The 17,052-nt window shown below is 34.4% G+C and overlaps 1 protein-coding gene across 5 annotated transcripts in view; it reads right to left on the minus strand.

Annotated features, from left to right (window-relative positions):
• The window catches only part of AFG2A (AFG2 AAA ATPase homolog A), a 325,935-nt gene that overhangs the window by 193,403 nt on the left and 115,480 nt on the right, over positions 1 to 17,052 (minus strand). For all 5 annotated transcript variants that reach the window (XM_070474870.1, XM_070474873.1, XM_070474872.1 and 2 more), the window contains exon 14: positions 12,771 to 12,897. In XM_070474870.1, the coding sequence (XP_070330971.1) occupies positions 12,771 to 12,897 (127 nt within the window). The remainder of the gene's footprint in view (positions 1 to 12,770; positions 12,898 to 17,052) is intronic.

Consider the following 17,052-nt stretch of genomic DNA (forward strand, 5'->3'; position numbering starts at 1 on the left):
CTGCTTTTTAACATGCTGTCTAGGTTGATCATAGCTTTCCTTACAAGAAGCAAGCATCTTTTAATTTCATGGCTGCAGTCACCATCTGCAGTGATTTTGGAGTCCCCCCAAATAAAGTCTGTCACTGTTTCCATTGTTTCTCCATCTATTTTCCATGAAGTGATGGGATGGAATGCCATGACCAGACTAAGAAATACAAACTACTATGTACAAAATAGATAAACAACAAAAATATATTGTATAGTACTGAGGATTATAACCATTATATTCTGATAACTTTTAATGGAGAATTGTAAAAATACTGTATCACTATACTATACACCTGAAGTTAACATAATTACTGTAAATCAACTATACTTCAATCAATAGGTAAAATAAATGAATAAATTAAAATGCAATTGATGACTAAAATAAATGAAAGCAATACATCCTACATGCAGGAAACATTTCAGGTGAGCATCACCATCTTGTGTTCAAAAAGAGTAATTGCAGTACCAGTACCAGTAGTACCAAATTTATTGTCAAATATAGAACACAGATGATAATAGAAACCAAAGTATGAGATCTAAAATCCATTTTTCAAATTTACTCTAATGTATACACCAATAATTATGGCATACAAAGTTTATGCTGTTCATGTTTTATGATTATAATACTTCAAAATTTACCTGTATTTCAAATTAGATGGCACATACCTTAAGAACTGAATTTTCTTATATGCCCCGTCTGATACTTTTGCACACCACTTCCAAACACACAAACACATACAGAAAATACAATGCCAGACCAAAATATGGAATATTACTGTTAACCCTCCATAAGCACTTTAAAAATAATCACCAAACTAGCTCTTCTATTTGACTTTAAAATAGTCAAAAAACGGCTTCAGATTTAGTTCTTGGCTGCACTTAACATTAGTTCCCAAACATGAGATTCTATAGGTATTAATAATCCAAGAGAAGATTTTTCAACTTTAAAAATGACTCAATTCTAAATAATCACAGTCAGACATTTCTGGTGTAACTCAGAATTATTTTTACATTAATAGAAGGTTTTAAACAGCATAGTAAATAGACCACAGTATTACAGGCTGAACAGATAACTATGAAAAGAGAAAATATGCAGCTCAACAAGTTTTCCTTTTTTAAAGAGTAATAAATTTTCAGGGAAGAAGTTAAGGTGTTTTTCAACTGTCAGCTAAGTTTTCTATTTCACAACAGTACCTTTAAGGCTGATTTATGGCTCTCCATCCACCCCCCCCACCCCCCCCACCCATTTTCTGACAACCAAGTGGTTAAAAAGAAAAGCCACTTTTGCACCTGGATGATATTTGCTTAGTCTATAATCTGTATGAAGAAAGGAACTTTTCAAAAACAAGAACATTTGAAAAGGTGATACCCCCCCCCAAAAAAAAAACTTAAAAAAAAGGAGCATAAAACCTCAAAAGCCAAAACAAAAACTACAGAAATTTGTTTGGTAAATATCAACCTTTAATGCAGCATTTGGAATCTCTATTACTATCTATTTCTGTGTCACAAAATAAAAGAACTGAGAACCTTGAAGACATATTACGGATTGTGTAGTACATCTTTGACAGGTACAGAAATAGAGGTCCAGAGAGGCTAAATAATTTCAAATACACTGTTTGATAGCAACAGAGCTTGAGTTAGAAACCAAGATCTCTTTGTATCAGTCTCATTTCTTTTTTTTTCCCCCTAAATAGGCTCATTTCATTTTGAGATATAACTTACGTACCATAAAATACACTCATTTAAAGTGTACATTCAATATTTGTAGTACAACCATCAACAAAATCTAGTTTTATAATATTTTCAGCATCTGGAAAATTTCCCTTAGCAGCTTTGCAGTCAACCTCCTCTCCCACGCCTGTTGTTGTTCAGTCACTGAGTCATGTTCAACTTTTTTTGACCCCACAGACTGCAGTACACCAGGCTTCCCTGTCCTTCACTATCTACCAGAGTTTGCTCAAACTCATGTCCATCGAGTCGGTGATGCCATCCAACCAGCTCAACCCCCTTCTCCTGTTACCCTTAATCTTTCCCAGCACCAGGGTCTTTTCCAATGAGTCAGCTCTTTGCATTAATTAGGTGGCCAAAGTATTGGAGCTTCAGCTTCAGCACTAGTCCTTCCAATGAATATTCAGGGCTGACTTTAGGATTGACTGGTTTGTTCCTGCTCTCCAAGGGTTAGCATCAGACAATAATCTGCTTTTTATTTTTACAGGTTTGACTTCTCTAGAAATTTCATACAAATGGAATAATACAATATATAATCTTTTCTACTTCCTTTTACTTAGAGAAATATCCTTGAATTTCACTCATGTGTATATCAGTTATTCATTCCATTTTTACTGAAGTATAACTGACTTCCAATATTATATTAGCCTCAGGTATACAAAATAGTGACTTGATATTTTTATACATTACGTAATGATCATAGTAAATCTACTTAATGTCACTACACAAAGTTATAACAATGTTATTGACTATATTTCCTATGTTGTACAATTATATCTTTATGACTTACTTATCTTATACCTGGAAGTTTACAACCCTTAATCCTCTTCACTTATTTCACCTATCCCCTCACTCTCCTCTACTCTAGCAACCACTAGTTTATTCTTTGTATCTATGAGTCTATTTGTTTTGTTAAGTCTGTTCATTTGTTACGCTTTTTAGGTTTCACATGTAAGTGAAATATAGTATTTATCTTTCCGACTTTTTTCATTTACCATAATACACTCCAGGTTCATCCAAGTTGTCCCAAATGGCAAGGTTATAATTTTCTATGGCTTAGTAATATTCCATGTATATATGTATGCATGCTCAGTCGCTCAGTCATGATTGACTCTTGTGACTTCAAGAACTGTGGTCTAGCAGGATCCTTGGTCCACATAATTTTCCAGGCAAAAATACTGGGTGAGTTGCCATTTCCTACTCCAGGTTATCTTCCCGACAGAGGGATCAAACCCCCATCTCCTACATTGGCAGGTGGATTCTTTACCACTGAGAACAAGCTAGGAAGCACCTATGCATATGTGTATACATTATATAGATCTCATGTCTTCTTTATCCACTCATTTACTTACTTACTTATTTAATTACTTACGTTGCTTCCTTACCTTGGCTATTGTAAATAATGCTGCAATAGGCACTGGGATGCATCTCTCTTCTTATATTAGTGTTTTTGTTTCTCAAATAAATACTGAGAAGTGGAATTTCTGAGTAATATGGCAGTTCTACTTAATCTTTGCTAATATTTGTTATCTTCTTTATAATAACATTCTAACAGGTATAAGGTAATATCTCATTGTGGCTTTATTTTGCATTCCCTGATGACTATGATGTTGAGCACCATTTTATGTGTCTGTTTTCATCTGTGTCCACTTTGGGAAAATGTGTATTCTTTGCCCAGTTTTTAACTGAGTTAAAAACTTGTTGACTTGTATCAGTTCTTTGAACATTTTGAATATTATTCCCTTATTGGATATATCATTGCTAATATCTTCTCCCATTCAGCAGGTGGTAGCCTTTTCATTTTATTGATAGTTTTTTTCACTATGCAAAAGGCTTTATTTTGATGTAGTCCCATTTGTTTCTTTTGCTTCTGTTGCCTTTGCCTCAGAAGGCAGATTCAAAAAATATTGCTAGGAACAATCTTAAAGAACTTAATGTGTTTTCTTCTAGGACTTTTGTAATTTTAGGTCTTATATTTTAATCTATTTTGAGTCTATTTGCCATAGTATAAAAAAGTGATCCAGTCTGATTCTTTCACATGCTGCTATCCAGTTTTCCCAACATCATTTATTGAATAGACTGTCTTTTCCCCACTGTACATTCTTGACACCACTGACATAATTAAGTGACTATACAAGCATAGGTTTATACCTAGGTTCTCTATTTTGCTCTGTTGATCTATATGTCTATTTTTGTGCCAGAAGCATACTGTTTTGATTACTACAGCTTTGTAGTATAGTTAGAAATCAGGGAGCATGATGATTGCTACTTGGTTCTTCTCTCACAAGACTTCTTTGGCTATCCTTTATGGGTCCATACAAATTTTCAGGATTATTTGTTCCAGCTCTATGAAAAATTCCCCTGGAATTTTGATAGGGATTGACTCTGAGACTGCTGTGAATAGTAGGGACATTTAAATATATTAATTCTTTTAATCCATAAGCACAGTATATCTTTCCATTTGAGTCATATTTAATTGCCTTCATTAACATCTTACAACTTTTAGAGTACAGGTCCTCACCTCCATGTTTAAATTAATTTCTAAGTATTTTATTTTTGATGCAATTGTAAAAGGAAGAGTTTCTCTGATAGTTTTTTGTTAATATATAGAAATGTAACAGATACTTGTATATTAATATTGCATCCTGCTAATATACTAAATTCATTAATTCTAATACTTTATTTGGTGGAGTCTTTCGGGTTTTTTATATACAATATCATGTCATCTGTAAAACGGTGACAGTTTTAACATCTTGCTTTCCAATTTGGATGCTTTTTATTTTCTCTCTCTGAAATTGTGGTATCTACAACAAAAGAGTAAGATTTCTAAAGATGCAATAAAGGTACCATGTGAAATAAAACAAGATGCCAAGCCTGGAGGACATAAAGACTGGTTTGTGAAGTGGAATGTAAAAATAAGACACATAATACAGTTTTCAAAAATAAAGGACTACATAGAAGAGGTAATAAAAACTGTTCTTTACAGCATTTTGGAATAGAATGAGGCTGGTATGTAGATGCTTTAGGCAGAAAAACAGCTGCTTGTTCAGCAGAATAAAGTTTCCTAGTAGTCTGAGTCAAAGATGAAGTGTTCTATTTCATGAGTTAACATACTCCTCATCAGTATAGGTGAGTAAATAAAGAATGGAGAAATGATGGGTAGAAATTTTATAATAGGGTCAATGTATCAGAAGCATAACTAGACTATCAAATTGTCCAAGTTGCTCTCTAATCTTAAAAAAAATAATTTTTTTAGAATGTGTATATCAATGACAATATGTACTTTATTATTACTCTAGCAGAAGATTAAACATACTCCTACTTGCATGGTGACATAATCAAATGTGATTTACTAAAAAGTGAAAGTCGCTAGGTTGTGTCCCCATGAACTATACAGTTCATGGAATTCTCCAGGTCAGGATACTGGAGTGGGTGGCCTTTTATTTCTCCAGGGGATCTTCCCAACCCAGGGATCGAACCCAGGTCTCCCACATTGCAGGTGGATTCTTCACCAGCTGAGCCACCAGGGAAGTCCAAGAATACCGGAGTGGGTAGCCTATCCCTTCTCCAGGGGATCTTCCTGGCCCAGGAACTGAACCAGGGTCTCCTGCATTGCAGGTGTATTCTTTACCAACTGAGCTACCAGGGAAGCCTGCAGGCACCTTGGGGCACACATAAACAAATGAAAAAGCAAAGTCAGGTACAAAGCATCTACAGTCTTAACTCCTCAAAATTTAAACATCTAGTCTGAAAATCTCAACAATGAAAAACACTACAAAGGGCTTTCAACTCACAATTATAGAAAGCAAAAAAACAATACAACTTTAAGACTGAGATGTCATGAATACTATTTTTCATATAATAAAAATTTTGCTTCTGTATTTATGGATTTTCGTAAGTCATTCAACTGGAAAAATAATTTAGTCCAAGAAAATGTATTTTAAAGATGAAATATTAAAAAAAAGTTCAAGAAGATATTGAAGGTACTTTAAAGAACAAAAAGTTAATACAATCTCTCTACTATTATTGGTTTATTTTAACCTCAGCATGATATTGACCCATATTTATGGGTCATATATATTTATGAAATAATATATTTAAACAACCTTTAGAAGAACTTTGTGGTTCTTGTGTGAACAATGGACATTAGAGACTTTAGTAAACTGCTAAAAGCCTACAAGGCTAGACCAATGGTCAGTAAACTTTTTCTGCAAAGTTCCAAGTGATAATTTAAGCTTTATAAGTCATAGGTCTCTACCATAACTACTAAGTAGTGCAAATGAAATCACAGACAATACATCAAAAATTAGTGTAAGTTAGCTGCTATATTTAAAATGGATAACCAGCAAGGTCCTACTGTATAGCATGAGAACACTGCTCAATGCTATGCAGCAGCCTGGATGGGAAGGGAGTTTGGGGGACAATGGATACATGTATGTGTATCCATGTATGGCTAAGTCCTTTGCTGTGTAGATGAAACTATCACACTGTTAATTGGCTATATTCTAATATAATATAAAAAGCTTAAAAATCTGAAAAAATATAGTGTAACCTTGTATCAGTAAAGCTTTATTTATGAGGCCTGAAATTTGAATTTCATATCATTTCACATCACAAAAATTACCTTTTTGTCAACCATGTAAATAAGTAAAAACCATTCTTAGATCATGAGATGCAGAATAACAAGTGATAACAGATCTGGCACACAGCCCATAGTTTGCTGACCCCTGGGATAGACAGTCTTTATCTTAACCTGTAAATGAGACATGACCCACATATGCATACAACCTCTGACAAAATTCCATTCCCCCGTTACTGAAGCTGAAACCCTTGTTAACTGCTGCCATAATAAATATACTGAAAACACTTAATGCTTTAAAAAAACAAACAAAAAACCCCACACACAAACAGCAACAATAATAAAACTATTTCTGTCTCACAAAATGATGGTAAAGCTGAAATTGGAAAATGACCTTGCAAGAAGCCTCCCACATCTGACCAATGACCTTGCAAGAAGCTTCCCACATCTGACCACACTGTGGCTCACCTTCTAACACTCTAAGACTCTCCATATCATTTTGATAAATATTAAAGATCAAAAAGCATCCTGTAAATACTTATAGGAAAGTAAAGAATTATGATTCATTTAAACTTTTAATGTTTCTTAGATCAAGCAGCTTGTTTTTTAGTTCTGACTTATCTGAGAATAGCAGTAACAGATGAATAGGACTTCTAATTTATAACTAGGAAGGGTGGAGAGGAAAACTGTTCACAAACGTATTTTTAACCTGTCTGAAGATATTTCTGGAATACAATTCATTTGAAAATTGGAAGCTACACATATTTAGCTTCTCATCTATTTAGCTTCTTATCTGCTGACATTTCTAAAAATGCTAATTTTTCCATGTTACAAAGATATCAATAAAGTCAACTTTTAATTTAAAGTATTTAAGAAATAAAAATATTATGACATATTTTACCAATCAACCTGTCTTTCAGAAAAACTGGGAGGAAAATTAATTCCAGTTTATAACTTCCATGAGTTAAACATACTAAGTTAGAAAATAATTTTGAATACTGAATCACTCACAACCTCTACATAACTTACAAAAATGTCCTCAATTGAACAATCTCTTCCATAGATGGCTCTATTAGAGCATAATTTTTAAAATTCTACAAATTGACTATTATAAGAAAATTAGGTTTCAGGCTAGATATAATAATTATAGTAGTAATCATTATTGAGAGCTTGTTATATACCAAGCATCAGTACTAAAATTAGCCAAAGGGACTATATTTTAAAATATTCATAAAATTAATCAATTCTGAATCTTGTTTAACACTAGGGTAAGAAGACATGATCATTTCTTCCTTAATATCCAACACAAATGCATGAAATACTATGGATTGAATACTATACTCTTCTAAAGGCACTATGTAAGCTACAGCTTAACAAAGAACAAAATAAACTTCCAGAGTTTGAGCTTTAAACCATTATTTGGGCATCAAAAATAATTGTTTGTTGCTCTGTTTCCTGCTGCTGTGTAAATCCAAGCCATCATCAATCTAAAGACAATGCGATGACCTGACATCACAATCTCATTTATCTTCATCTGTCCTTCACATTCTGTCATTCTTATGTAAAATGGACTCTAAAGGATGCAACTCCTCTTCACTCATCTAAAAGCTGAAAGAGGAGGGTAAGTGGGTAAAAGGTCTATGATGGCTTCAGTATACCAATGGAGACTCCAAGCAATCACTTCACTTGGCCCAGAGAGCTACGTTGCAGCTAATGTGCTTAACATGTAAACATGACATAGCAGGAAGTAGGATAATGTGATTCTTGAGCTATATGTCTCACTTCCCTTGCTGAATCTCCCAGCATCAGTTTCCCCAGGCTATATGAAACTGAAATATTGTCCAAAAAAGATACTATAAATGCACAATATATGGGACATAGAATGATATCAATCTCACTTCTCTGACAGTCCAAGAATTCTCTCCATTCCAATATACTAACTTAAGGTCATCATGATACAGAGGTTGTTAAGTCAACAGGCAACAGGACTGTAAAGTATGTGAACTAATTTACATGGCCAAACACCTTAATTAAATGTACCCAAGTTATACTAACTGCATCATATCTTTCATATTAGAACAATCCTTTTTCTTTCCAGATTTACATCAAAAACAAAATCTCTACCTTTCAGCATCAGCACAGGAAATTTACTTTAATTCTCCTGTTGCCTATTCTCTTCCTACAACTGTTTTTCCCAGACAAGACAGGTGGTGAAAACTACGTCTATTCATTTCAAAACAGGAAGTTGTTCTTTGTTAAATGATCTCTTAAGACTGCTTTGTTTCTAACAACACATTCAGGGCACATTTTGAATACCATATTCTAATCACACATGTGCTAAAACCTTTCTTTTTTCAATAGTACTATTAAACAATACACAAATGATAGTTCATAAAAAATATAGAAAATACACTTGTGATATAGCTTATATCATCTGAGTAATGAAAGAAGTACAGTTAATGAAAAATTCATACTAAATATGAATATGGAATTCTACCTGAAATAGAAAATTATTAAAACACTTTTACAAAAATCAGATTATTTAAAGTATTGTCTTTTGCACAACTATGGAACATATGCAGACCATTTAGATGATGGTTCAATGTACTAAATTAGAGTTGCACTTCAAAGCACAGAGTGTATCACTTGATGATTTTGAAGCCATTGTTTTATCACAAAATATGTTTTCCACTTACCAATTTTGCTTTGCTGCCAGTCATAATTATATAATTTCATCTATTACAAATTAGATACTACAGATTTTGAAAAATTCGAGTAGTAAAGGCCTTTAGATCCCTCTGACCTAGAAAATTAAGTTTCAGCATATAATTACAAACACTCTTAATATCTTAATTTAAATGTGTTCATCTAAGATTAGCTTGGTAAAAAAGTTGTATCTCTAAATTTTAAAAAATGAATCAGAGTATATACGTATGTGTGTGTATATGATGCATGCATATACACAAACAAGCATACGTTTAAGTACACATATATACATGTATTTGTTTGTATATGTTTGCACTTCTCTGATGCATCCTGAAGCAAAGGTTAATTAGTCAAAAGGCATTACCAGTGTGTAACAATACTGGTACTTAAAACACATATTTTCAACAATTAGGTGATTTTAGAACCAAGATGTTAAAGGTAATATTTTATAAAAGATCAAAAACATGACAAGAATTTTGGTAAGTTATTTCTCAAACTTTAATTTCTCAAAGTCTGTGATACTGAAGATTGCCACTTATGAGTTGCCATAATAAAACAGAACATCTGTGTCCAAAGGCAAATATTATTAGCAAGCAATAAACACATTAAAAACAATGCAAAAAGAAATGTATAAAAGAACCACTTCCCTCCCTTCAATCTCCCACCTTTAGAGACAAGTTCTGCCCAAAGTGGTTAAGCTTTTTCTCCAAGAGAGCAAAGATATCCACAGACAAAAGTATCCCTAAAAGAATGGAAGTCATCTACCATTACCTCTGGGGTTTTGACATATTCTAAGATGAAGGAGAATAAAGGTGCAAAACCTTAGAGTGACACAAGATAACTTATAATCTCTAGGTTTTTCTTAAAAACTTCTTTAGGTCTTTTCTACCAGGTGGAGGTAAAAAATAGGATAAATTTCACCTTAATGCAAAACACAAGAGGTTGAGGTTCAATCTAGGTCTTATAGAGCAAAAAGTTAGCGAAAGAGATGACGTCAACAATTCCACTGTATTAAAACAATAGGCTTACGGTTATACTTATAAAGAACATGAAAAATATATCCTTTAAATAAAGGAGTTTAAATTCATTTATCCATTTCTATTTTAAGAGAGATTATATGTATAATTGAAGAAAGATATATCTGGACAAGGCAAGGCACAGAAATACTCCATCTGAAGAAGACAGACTCCACAGAAAAGGATATTTCCAAGGAGCAGGTTTGTACCCAATCAAATGAATGGCAAAGTTGGCCTCTGTGAAAGAAGTTATTCTTAGTGCCCAGAAGAGAACTCACATAGGGGCTGGAGAAGCTGAAGAGTACTGTGGCAGGAAGAATTCTAGCTCAGTCAAGATGCTGTTGTGAAGGGCTTTGCAAATGTAAAAAGGTCCTGAACCAGCTGACTAGAAGGTGAAGAGACTTTCCTTGATGGATCTAACTTGATCAGGTGCAACTTAAGAAGACACTAACTAGGCTTTTTCTGGCAATGGAAATTTAAAGCATAAGATGGATAAAATATGATGGAAATTCTCCATTGCTATTTTGGGACAATGGAAGGGGCCATGCAGGTCTCAAGGGGCTGAGAGTGGTTCCTAGGTGACAGCTAGAAAGGAGATTTAGTTCTTAGGTCTGCAATCACAAGAATTGAATTCAGCCACAATTAAGTGAGCTTAGAAGAGGAATACCAACTAAGGACAAGGACATAGTTGGCCAACAACTTGCTGAGTTCCTGAGCAGACAACTCTATCATGCCATGCCCAGATTTTGACCTACCTAGAGAAATAGTAATAAATATTGTGTGAGCTGTTAAATTTGAGGTAACTTGTTACACAGTAAGACAAACTTAACACATGCACTAATCAAGCTAAATCATATAGCTTGATTTAGAAGAACCCAAGAAGTTTACAATAAGCCCCAAATCCTACTTTAAGAAATGTGTCTAACATCAATGACACACAACATTAAAATACCAAAGAGGGCCATTAGATTAGACACTACAGGGAAAGAAATCTAAGAAATTTTCAAGTTCATTGGCCATAGTAACTAGAAGACAAAGATCACAAAATACAATATGTATTTACCAGGAAAAAGATGATTCTTCTAGATTCACTGAAACCAAAAGGTGGGATTAGGTCATCTTTAGGTCTCTTTTAGCACTTTCTATAATTCTTGTTAAGATATAGTCCTATCTTTTTTAACAGACATGAGAGATGCCTGGGTACAAACCCAGATCCTACAGATGTTCATAACTCAACCAGCTTCTTATAAAACACAGAATCAGAAAGGGAACAATTTATTAAGGTTCAAAGCTTTCTCATCTGCATTCAACCAAGGGACTTTATAACAGAGCAAAATACCAAATTGAACAAAAGCAAGGCTTTCTTCCCATATAAAACCTACCTTCGTACTTTCAAAAAGATGATTTTTTAAAAAAATCCCATATTTAAAACTGAAAGTCTGTATATATGTGCACAAGGAGGAAAAAGTTTATAAGGCCATGTACATGAGGCAATAACATTAACAAAAGCTGAGAAACTGGTAGATGCCCTGGGAGTAAATTTTTACTCTCAATTTAGATCCTTGTTAAAAAATTATACACTAAGTATAAATTAGGCACTTAAAATTTAAGTGAACTCATTTGTTAAAACATGACTTGGGGGAAAAACAGTGGTAGCAATCAGTTCAGTTCAGTCGCTCAGTCATTTCCGATTCTTTGCGACCCCATGAACCGCAGCACACTAGGCCTCCCTGTCCATCACCAACTCCCGGAGTTTACCCAAATTCATGTCCACTGAGTTGGTGATGGCATCAAACCATTTCATCCTCTGTCGTCCCCTTCACCTCCTGCCCTCAATCCTTCCCAGCATCAGGGTCTTTTCAAATGAGTCAGCTCTTCACATCAGCTGCTGCTGCTGCTAAGTCATTTCAGTTGTGTCCAACTCTCTGCGACCCCATAGACGGCAGCCCACCAGGCTCTGCTGTCCCTGGGATTTTCCAGGCAAGAACACTGGAGTGGGTTAACATTTCCTTGTCCAATGCATGAAAGTGAAAACTGAAAGTGAAGTCGCTTAGTCATGTCCGACTCTTTGCAACTCCATGGACTGCAGCCTACCAGGCTACGCAGTCCATGGGATTTTCCAGGCAAGAGTACTGGAGTGGGTTGCCATTGCCTTCTCCATCACATCAGCTATATAGTATTGATTTTGCACCTATATAGCTTAATTTATTGGTATAGTCTAAGTAACTTCTTAAGAGAAATAAAACCCATTATCATTTTGATTCTAATTACTCTGAGAGCAATTGCTAGGTCAGGAGTTCTAGAAAACTGTTGAAAATAACAAGTCTAACTAGTTAGTGAATATCCAGAATTTTATCTTAATATGAATGAAAATATTAAAAAAAACTTCTCAAAATAAATCAGATGAAACACAAAACGAATTTCAGAACTTCAATACAACAGGGAACTATACTGAGAGTTTAATGCAACAATGACGGAGGGGAAACTCAAGGGATAATAAAATAGTTTCATTAATACCAAACCATAAGTAATAAAAACATAAACAAAACTTTTTCTCTGTTCTCTTCATTTCCTTTAGTTTAAGATCTTTTAGTATCCTCTAAATGACAAACTGATTTAAAAAGCAGTTTGACAGAAAAAAAAAAAGAATCTAATATAATCAAATGATCCAGTTCTTGATTATACAATGTACACACTGCCTTCTTTCCTTACCTTGTCTATCCTATCTGGACGATTGGTAGCTGCCAAGATTGTCACGTTCTTTAACTGTTCAATGCCATCCATTTCCGTCAAGAGCTGAGCCAAGACACGATCAGCTACATTCCCAGCACCTGAAGAACTGATTTTTTAAAATGCAGTTTTAAAAATCTGTTTACCTATTCCCAAATACTCGACTATTTTAAAAAGACTGTATATTCTGCACCAAGAAACATTATGTCTTTTTCAAATTATAAAACGTATGCTTCAGAATTCATTACTTGTTGAATTATCATATTCAAAAACTAACTAGATTGAAATAATTTCTTTTCCTCCATCATCAATCATGATTATTTTCTCCCCAATAATGAAATGCTAAAAAGCATCAAATATAAAAGATCTGGGAAGATATAATATTATTTTTTAAAGGTTCATCAAATACATAATTACTTAACTTAATTGATATTTACATTTTATATGGCAATTAAACTGACAAGAATTGGGAATAAACAAATGAGTAAGATACAGATTCAATCTCACATGAAGTTCAGAGCTTACATGAGACAGAAAACTCCTTACAAATGTATAACAAATGGGGTATTTTTGACCTATCTTGATATTTTCAAAAATATTAAGAGTAAATTTAAACATATCAGCAGATAAGGAGTCACCACAATACACATATCTGGAGAGAGAGGCAAAAAAGAGCATTTTATTTTGTTGCTTTTGTTCATGTCCTAGGTCAATTATAAAGCTACTCCTGGACAAACTATACTTTAATCTCATTTCCTTTGATCACAAAAAAATTACTGAATATCTAGTCTTAAGAAGTAAACCCAACAGGTCTTAATAGTGAACAAAATCCTGATATTACACAATCAAGGCCTCAAAATAACAATTCTCATTAGCACTAGCTGGAATTTACTAAAATCTGTTCAGAACTGAGAAATACACAATAAACCTCTGGGTGGACAATTATAGAGTGAAACAACACTGTAAACGTATTAAATGTATAAATTCAATCAGATGCTGTTCAGAGTGGGCGAGGAGGTGAACAGGGAAAGAGGGTAGAAAACCACACTCCATACTCTTATCTTAGCATGACAGTAAGTACACCTTAGTGTTTGTACAATCATCACATAATATATTTAGTAATAAAGTAATCAGGATCTCTAAACAGAAGAGTTTAGATCTCAGCATGCATTACAAGTTCCAAAACTTGACACACAGGAGAACAGCCTCTGATTCACACTAATCAAACACATGAAGTTGTTATATAAATCATTACTATCAATTAAATTAAATGGTTGGTTCTTCCAGGTTATTATATAAATTACACTGTCAATTTATTAAATGGTCTTTCCCAATGCCAAAAAAGTTTGTGAGCAAGCAAAGAGAATCTGAGAAGCCAGTGAGATTTGTTTTAGTCAGCACTAATTCCTGCAAGTAAACAATTGGCAGGTGTATGAATTTGCTGACCTGATTCTACTTAAGAATAAACTTAGACCATTTTGAATAAATAGATTACCTATCCTTCCAAAAATGCTCCATGATAAAACTTTTCCAAGTGTTAGATAGGAACATTGCTAGCAAAAGCTCTAGGGCTCCTTCATGATGACTACAAGCATATAAGTATTTAAGAATGCCAACTGATTACATCTGAGGCCTATAATTGTATCTACTTTGTAGTACCACTTGTTGTGGTACTACAAGGTGCTATGGAAGGTCACAGGATCAGGTCTTGGGAGGGTCAAGGTGAGCTGTCCAGAGGAAATGGTTTCTAACCTACAACCTAAAAAAAATGAGTGGGGACCAGACAGTCAAAAAATAGAGGGAAGAGAGAGAACACTGAAAATGGAAACCACTTCAGAATAGCACAGCATAGCAGTAATGTAAAAATGTAAAAGATCAGCAGAGAAAGATAAACCAAGGGTGTATGACAAAGGCTTTATTATCCAAATTACTGAGTTTGGATTTTAACCTGAAGTGGACAGGAAGTTTCAAGTAGAAACATGACAAGATCAGATTTATGTTTCTGAGGACCACAGTGGCCACAATATAGAAAACAGGTTACAACTGAGCAGTGAAAGTCGCTTAGTGGTGTCTGACTCTTTGCGGACTCTATATACTATATAGTATATACTATATATACTATGTACTATATAGTCCATGGAATTCTCTAGGCCAGAACACTGGAGTGGGTAGCCTATCCCTTCTCCAGTGGATCTTCCTGACCGTGGAATCAAACCAGGGTCTCCTGAATTGCAGGCAGATTCTTTACCAACTGATCTATCAGGGTAGTCCCAACTGGGCAGTAATGAGTAAGAATTTTAGAAGTCTTAACTCCCTCCTAACAAGTAAAAAGCTCTATAAATTGAAAAATTCCCTCCTAACAAGTAAAAAGCTCTATAAATTGAAAAATTAACAATTCTTTTTAGATCCCTCAGAAATGTGAGACCTGGGTATCCTAATCTTTTCAGGCTGCTATAACAAAATACCACAGACTAGGTGGTTTATAAACAACAGAATTGCATTTATCACATTCTCGAGGCTGGTAAATATAAGATCAAGAGGCCGCATGGTCAGGTGAGAACTCCTCCTCTGGCTGATACTGACACCTTCTCACTGTGTGCTCACTTACCACTACACTACTAAAGGCCTACTTGTCACAGTTCCTTTTACCCAGTAAACCATGCCTATCAAGAGAAAAACTATAAGGCAGAATAAAAGGCAAACCAACACAGCTAGAAAGAAACTGAGCTAGCATCAGAACCAGAGAATTAGCAAGAATGCTGGAATTATCAGACCAGTAATTTTTTAAAACTATGACTAATATGTTAAGGGCTCTAGTGGACAAAGTAGACGACATGCAATAAAAGGGCAACATAAGCAGAGAAATGGAAATTCTAAGGCTCAAAGAGAAATGCTGAGATATAACACTGTAACAGGAAAAAGGAATTCCCTTTTTGGGTTCATTGGTAGATTACACAGGGCTGAGGAAATAATCTTTGTTTAAGTCAACAGAAACATTCAAAATGGAAAAGCAAAGAGAAAACCAGACTAAAGAAAACAGTGAGGAAAAAAAAAAAACACAACAGAAAAGAATATCCAAGAACTGTGGACAACAAAATATGTAATATACGTGTGTCTAAAATACAAAAAAGAGAATACAGAGTAGAACATATTTGAAGCCATAATGACTGAGAATTTCCCCCAAATTAATGTCTGACACCAAAATCCAAGATCAAGGAATATAAAAAATCAATAATGCTCTGAATATTCCAGCTGACCACTACAGGATATCTATGCTGTCATAGTGTGGTCAATACTCAGTTTGACCCTAATAGTAAATAAATTACTTTAGGTTAACAACATACCCTATAAAAGCAGACAGACATATATTAATATAATGAGTTATCTTCCCCAGCTGTCCGAGAGCTGTGTAAGCTACATGTGCTCTGAATAACTGCAGCTTTGTATAAACTGTTAATACAGAGAATGACATAAAAGTATGTATTTTTTCATTTTGCCATGATTTCCCAGTAAAAATTCCAAGCTAACATAGGCATTACATTATGTTTGTATAGTTTTGCTCATTACACTTCTATAGTTTTGACTCAATTTACCCTCTACAAAAAGCAATTTTTTGAAGGGAATTTTTCACAATCTTGGCCCTCCCTATGCTGCTGTTATAAACATAATCCAATAAAAGGAAAATAAGGAAAATTAACACATGTAAGTTCAAACATTTTTCTGACAACAAGCTAAAAACTGAAGCAGAAAAAATGCTTATATACATGTGTCATTTTCTTAAGTGCCATAGATCTAGAAATGTTGACAAGGAAAACTAAAATTTTACAGTGATTGTAATAAATGATTATATAATATAAAGTTTTACAAATGACTCCAGTAAAATCTGCACTGATCAGTACTTATTGGGAAGGGTGCTTTGAATTTGGGAAAGAGCTAAGATATGATAGTGAATCTTCCCTCGTAGCTCAGTTGGTAAAAAATCTGCCTGCAATGTAGGAGACCTGGGTTTGATCCCTGGGTTGGGAAGATCTCCTGAAGAAAATGGCAACCCACTCCAGTATTCTTGCCTGGAGAATCCCATGGACAGAGGAGTCTGGCAGGCTACAGTCCATGTGGTCGCAAGAGTTGGACACGACTTAACAACTAAACCACGATGATACTCAGTAAGCTTGGGATCAATTGCCAGCTTTACCACTTTTCCTTTTGTGTAATGTTGTATAAGAGATACTTCTCTGAGCCTCAGTTGTTTCAGTCAAACATGGAA

The sequence above is a fragment of the Odocoileus virginianus genome, chromosome 12 (genome assembly GCF_023699985.2).
Source record: "Odocoileus virginianus isolate 20LAN1187 ecotype Illinois chromosome 12, Ovbor_1.2, whole genome shotgun sequence".
Lineage (NCBI taxonomy): Eukaryota > Metazoa > Chordata > Mammalia > Artiodactyla > Cervidae > Odocoileus > Odocoileus virginianus.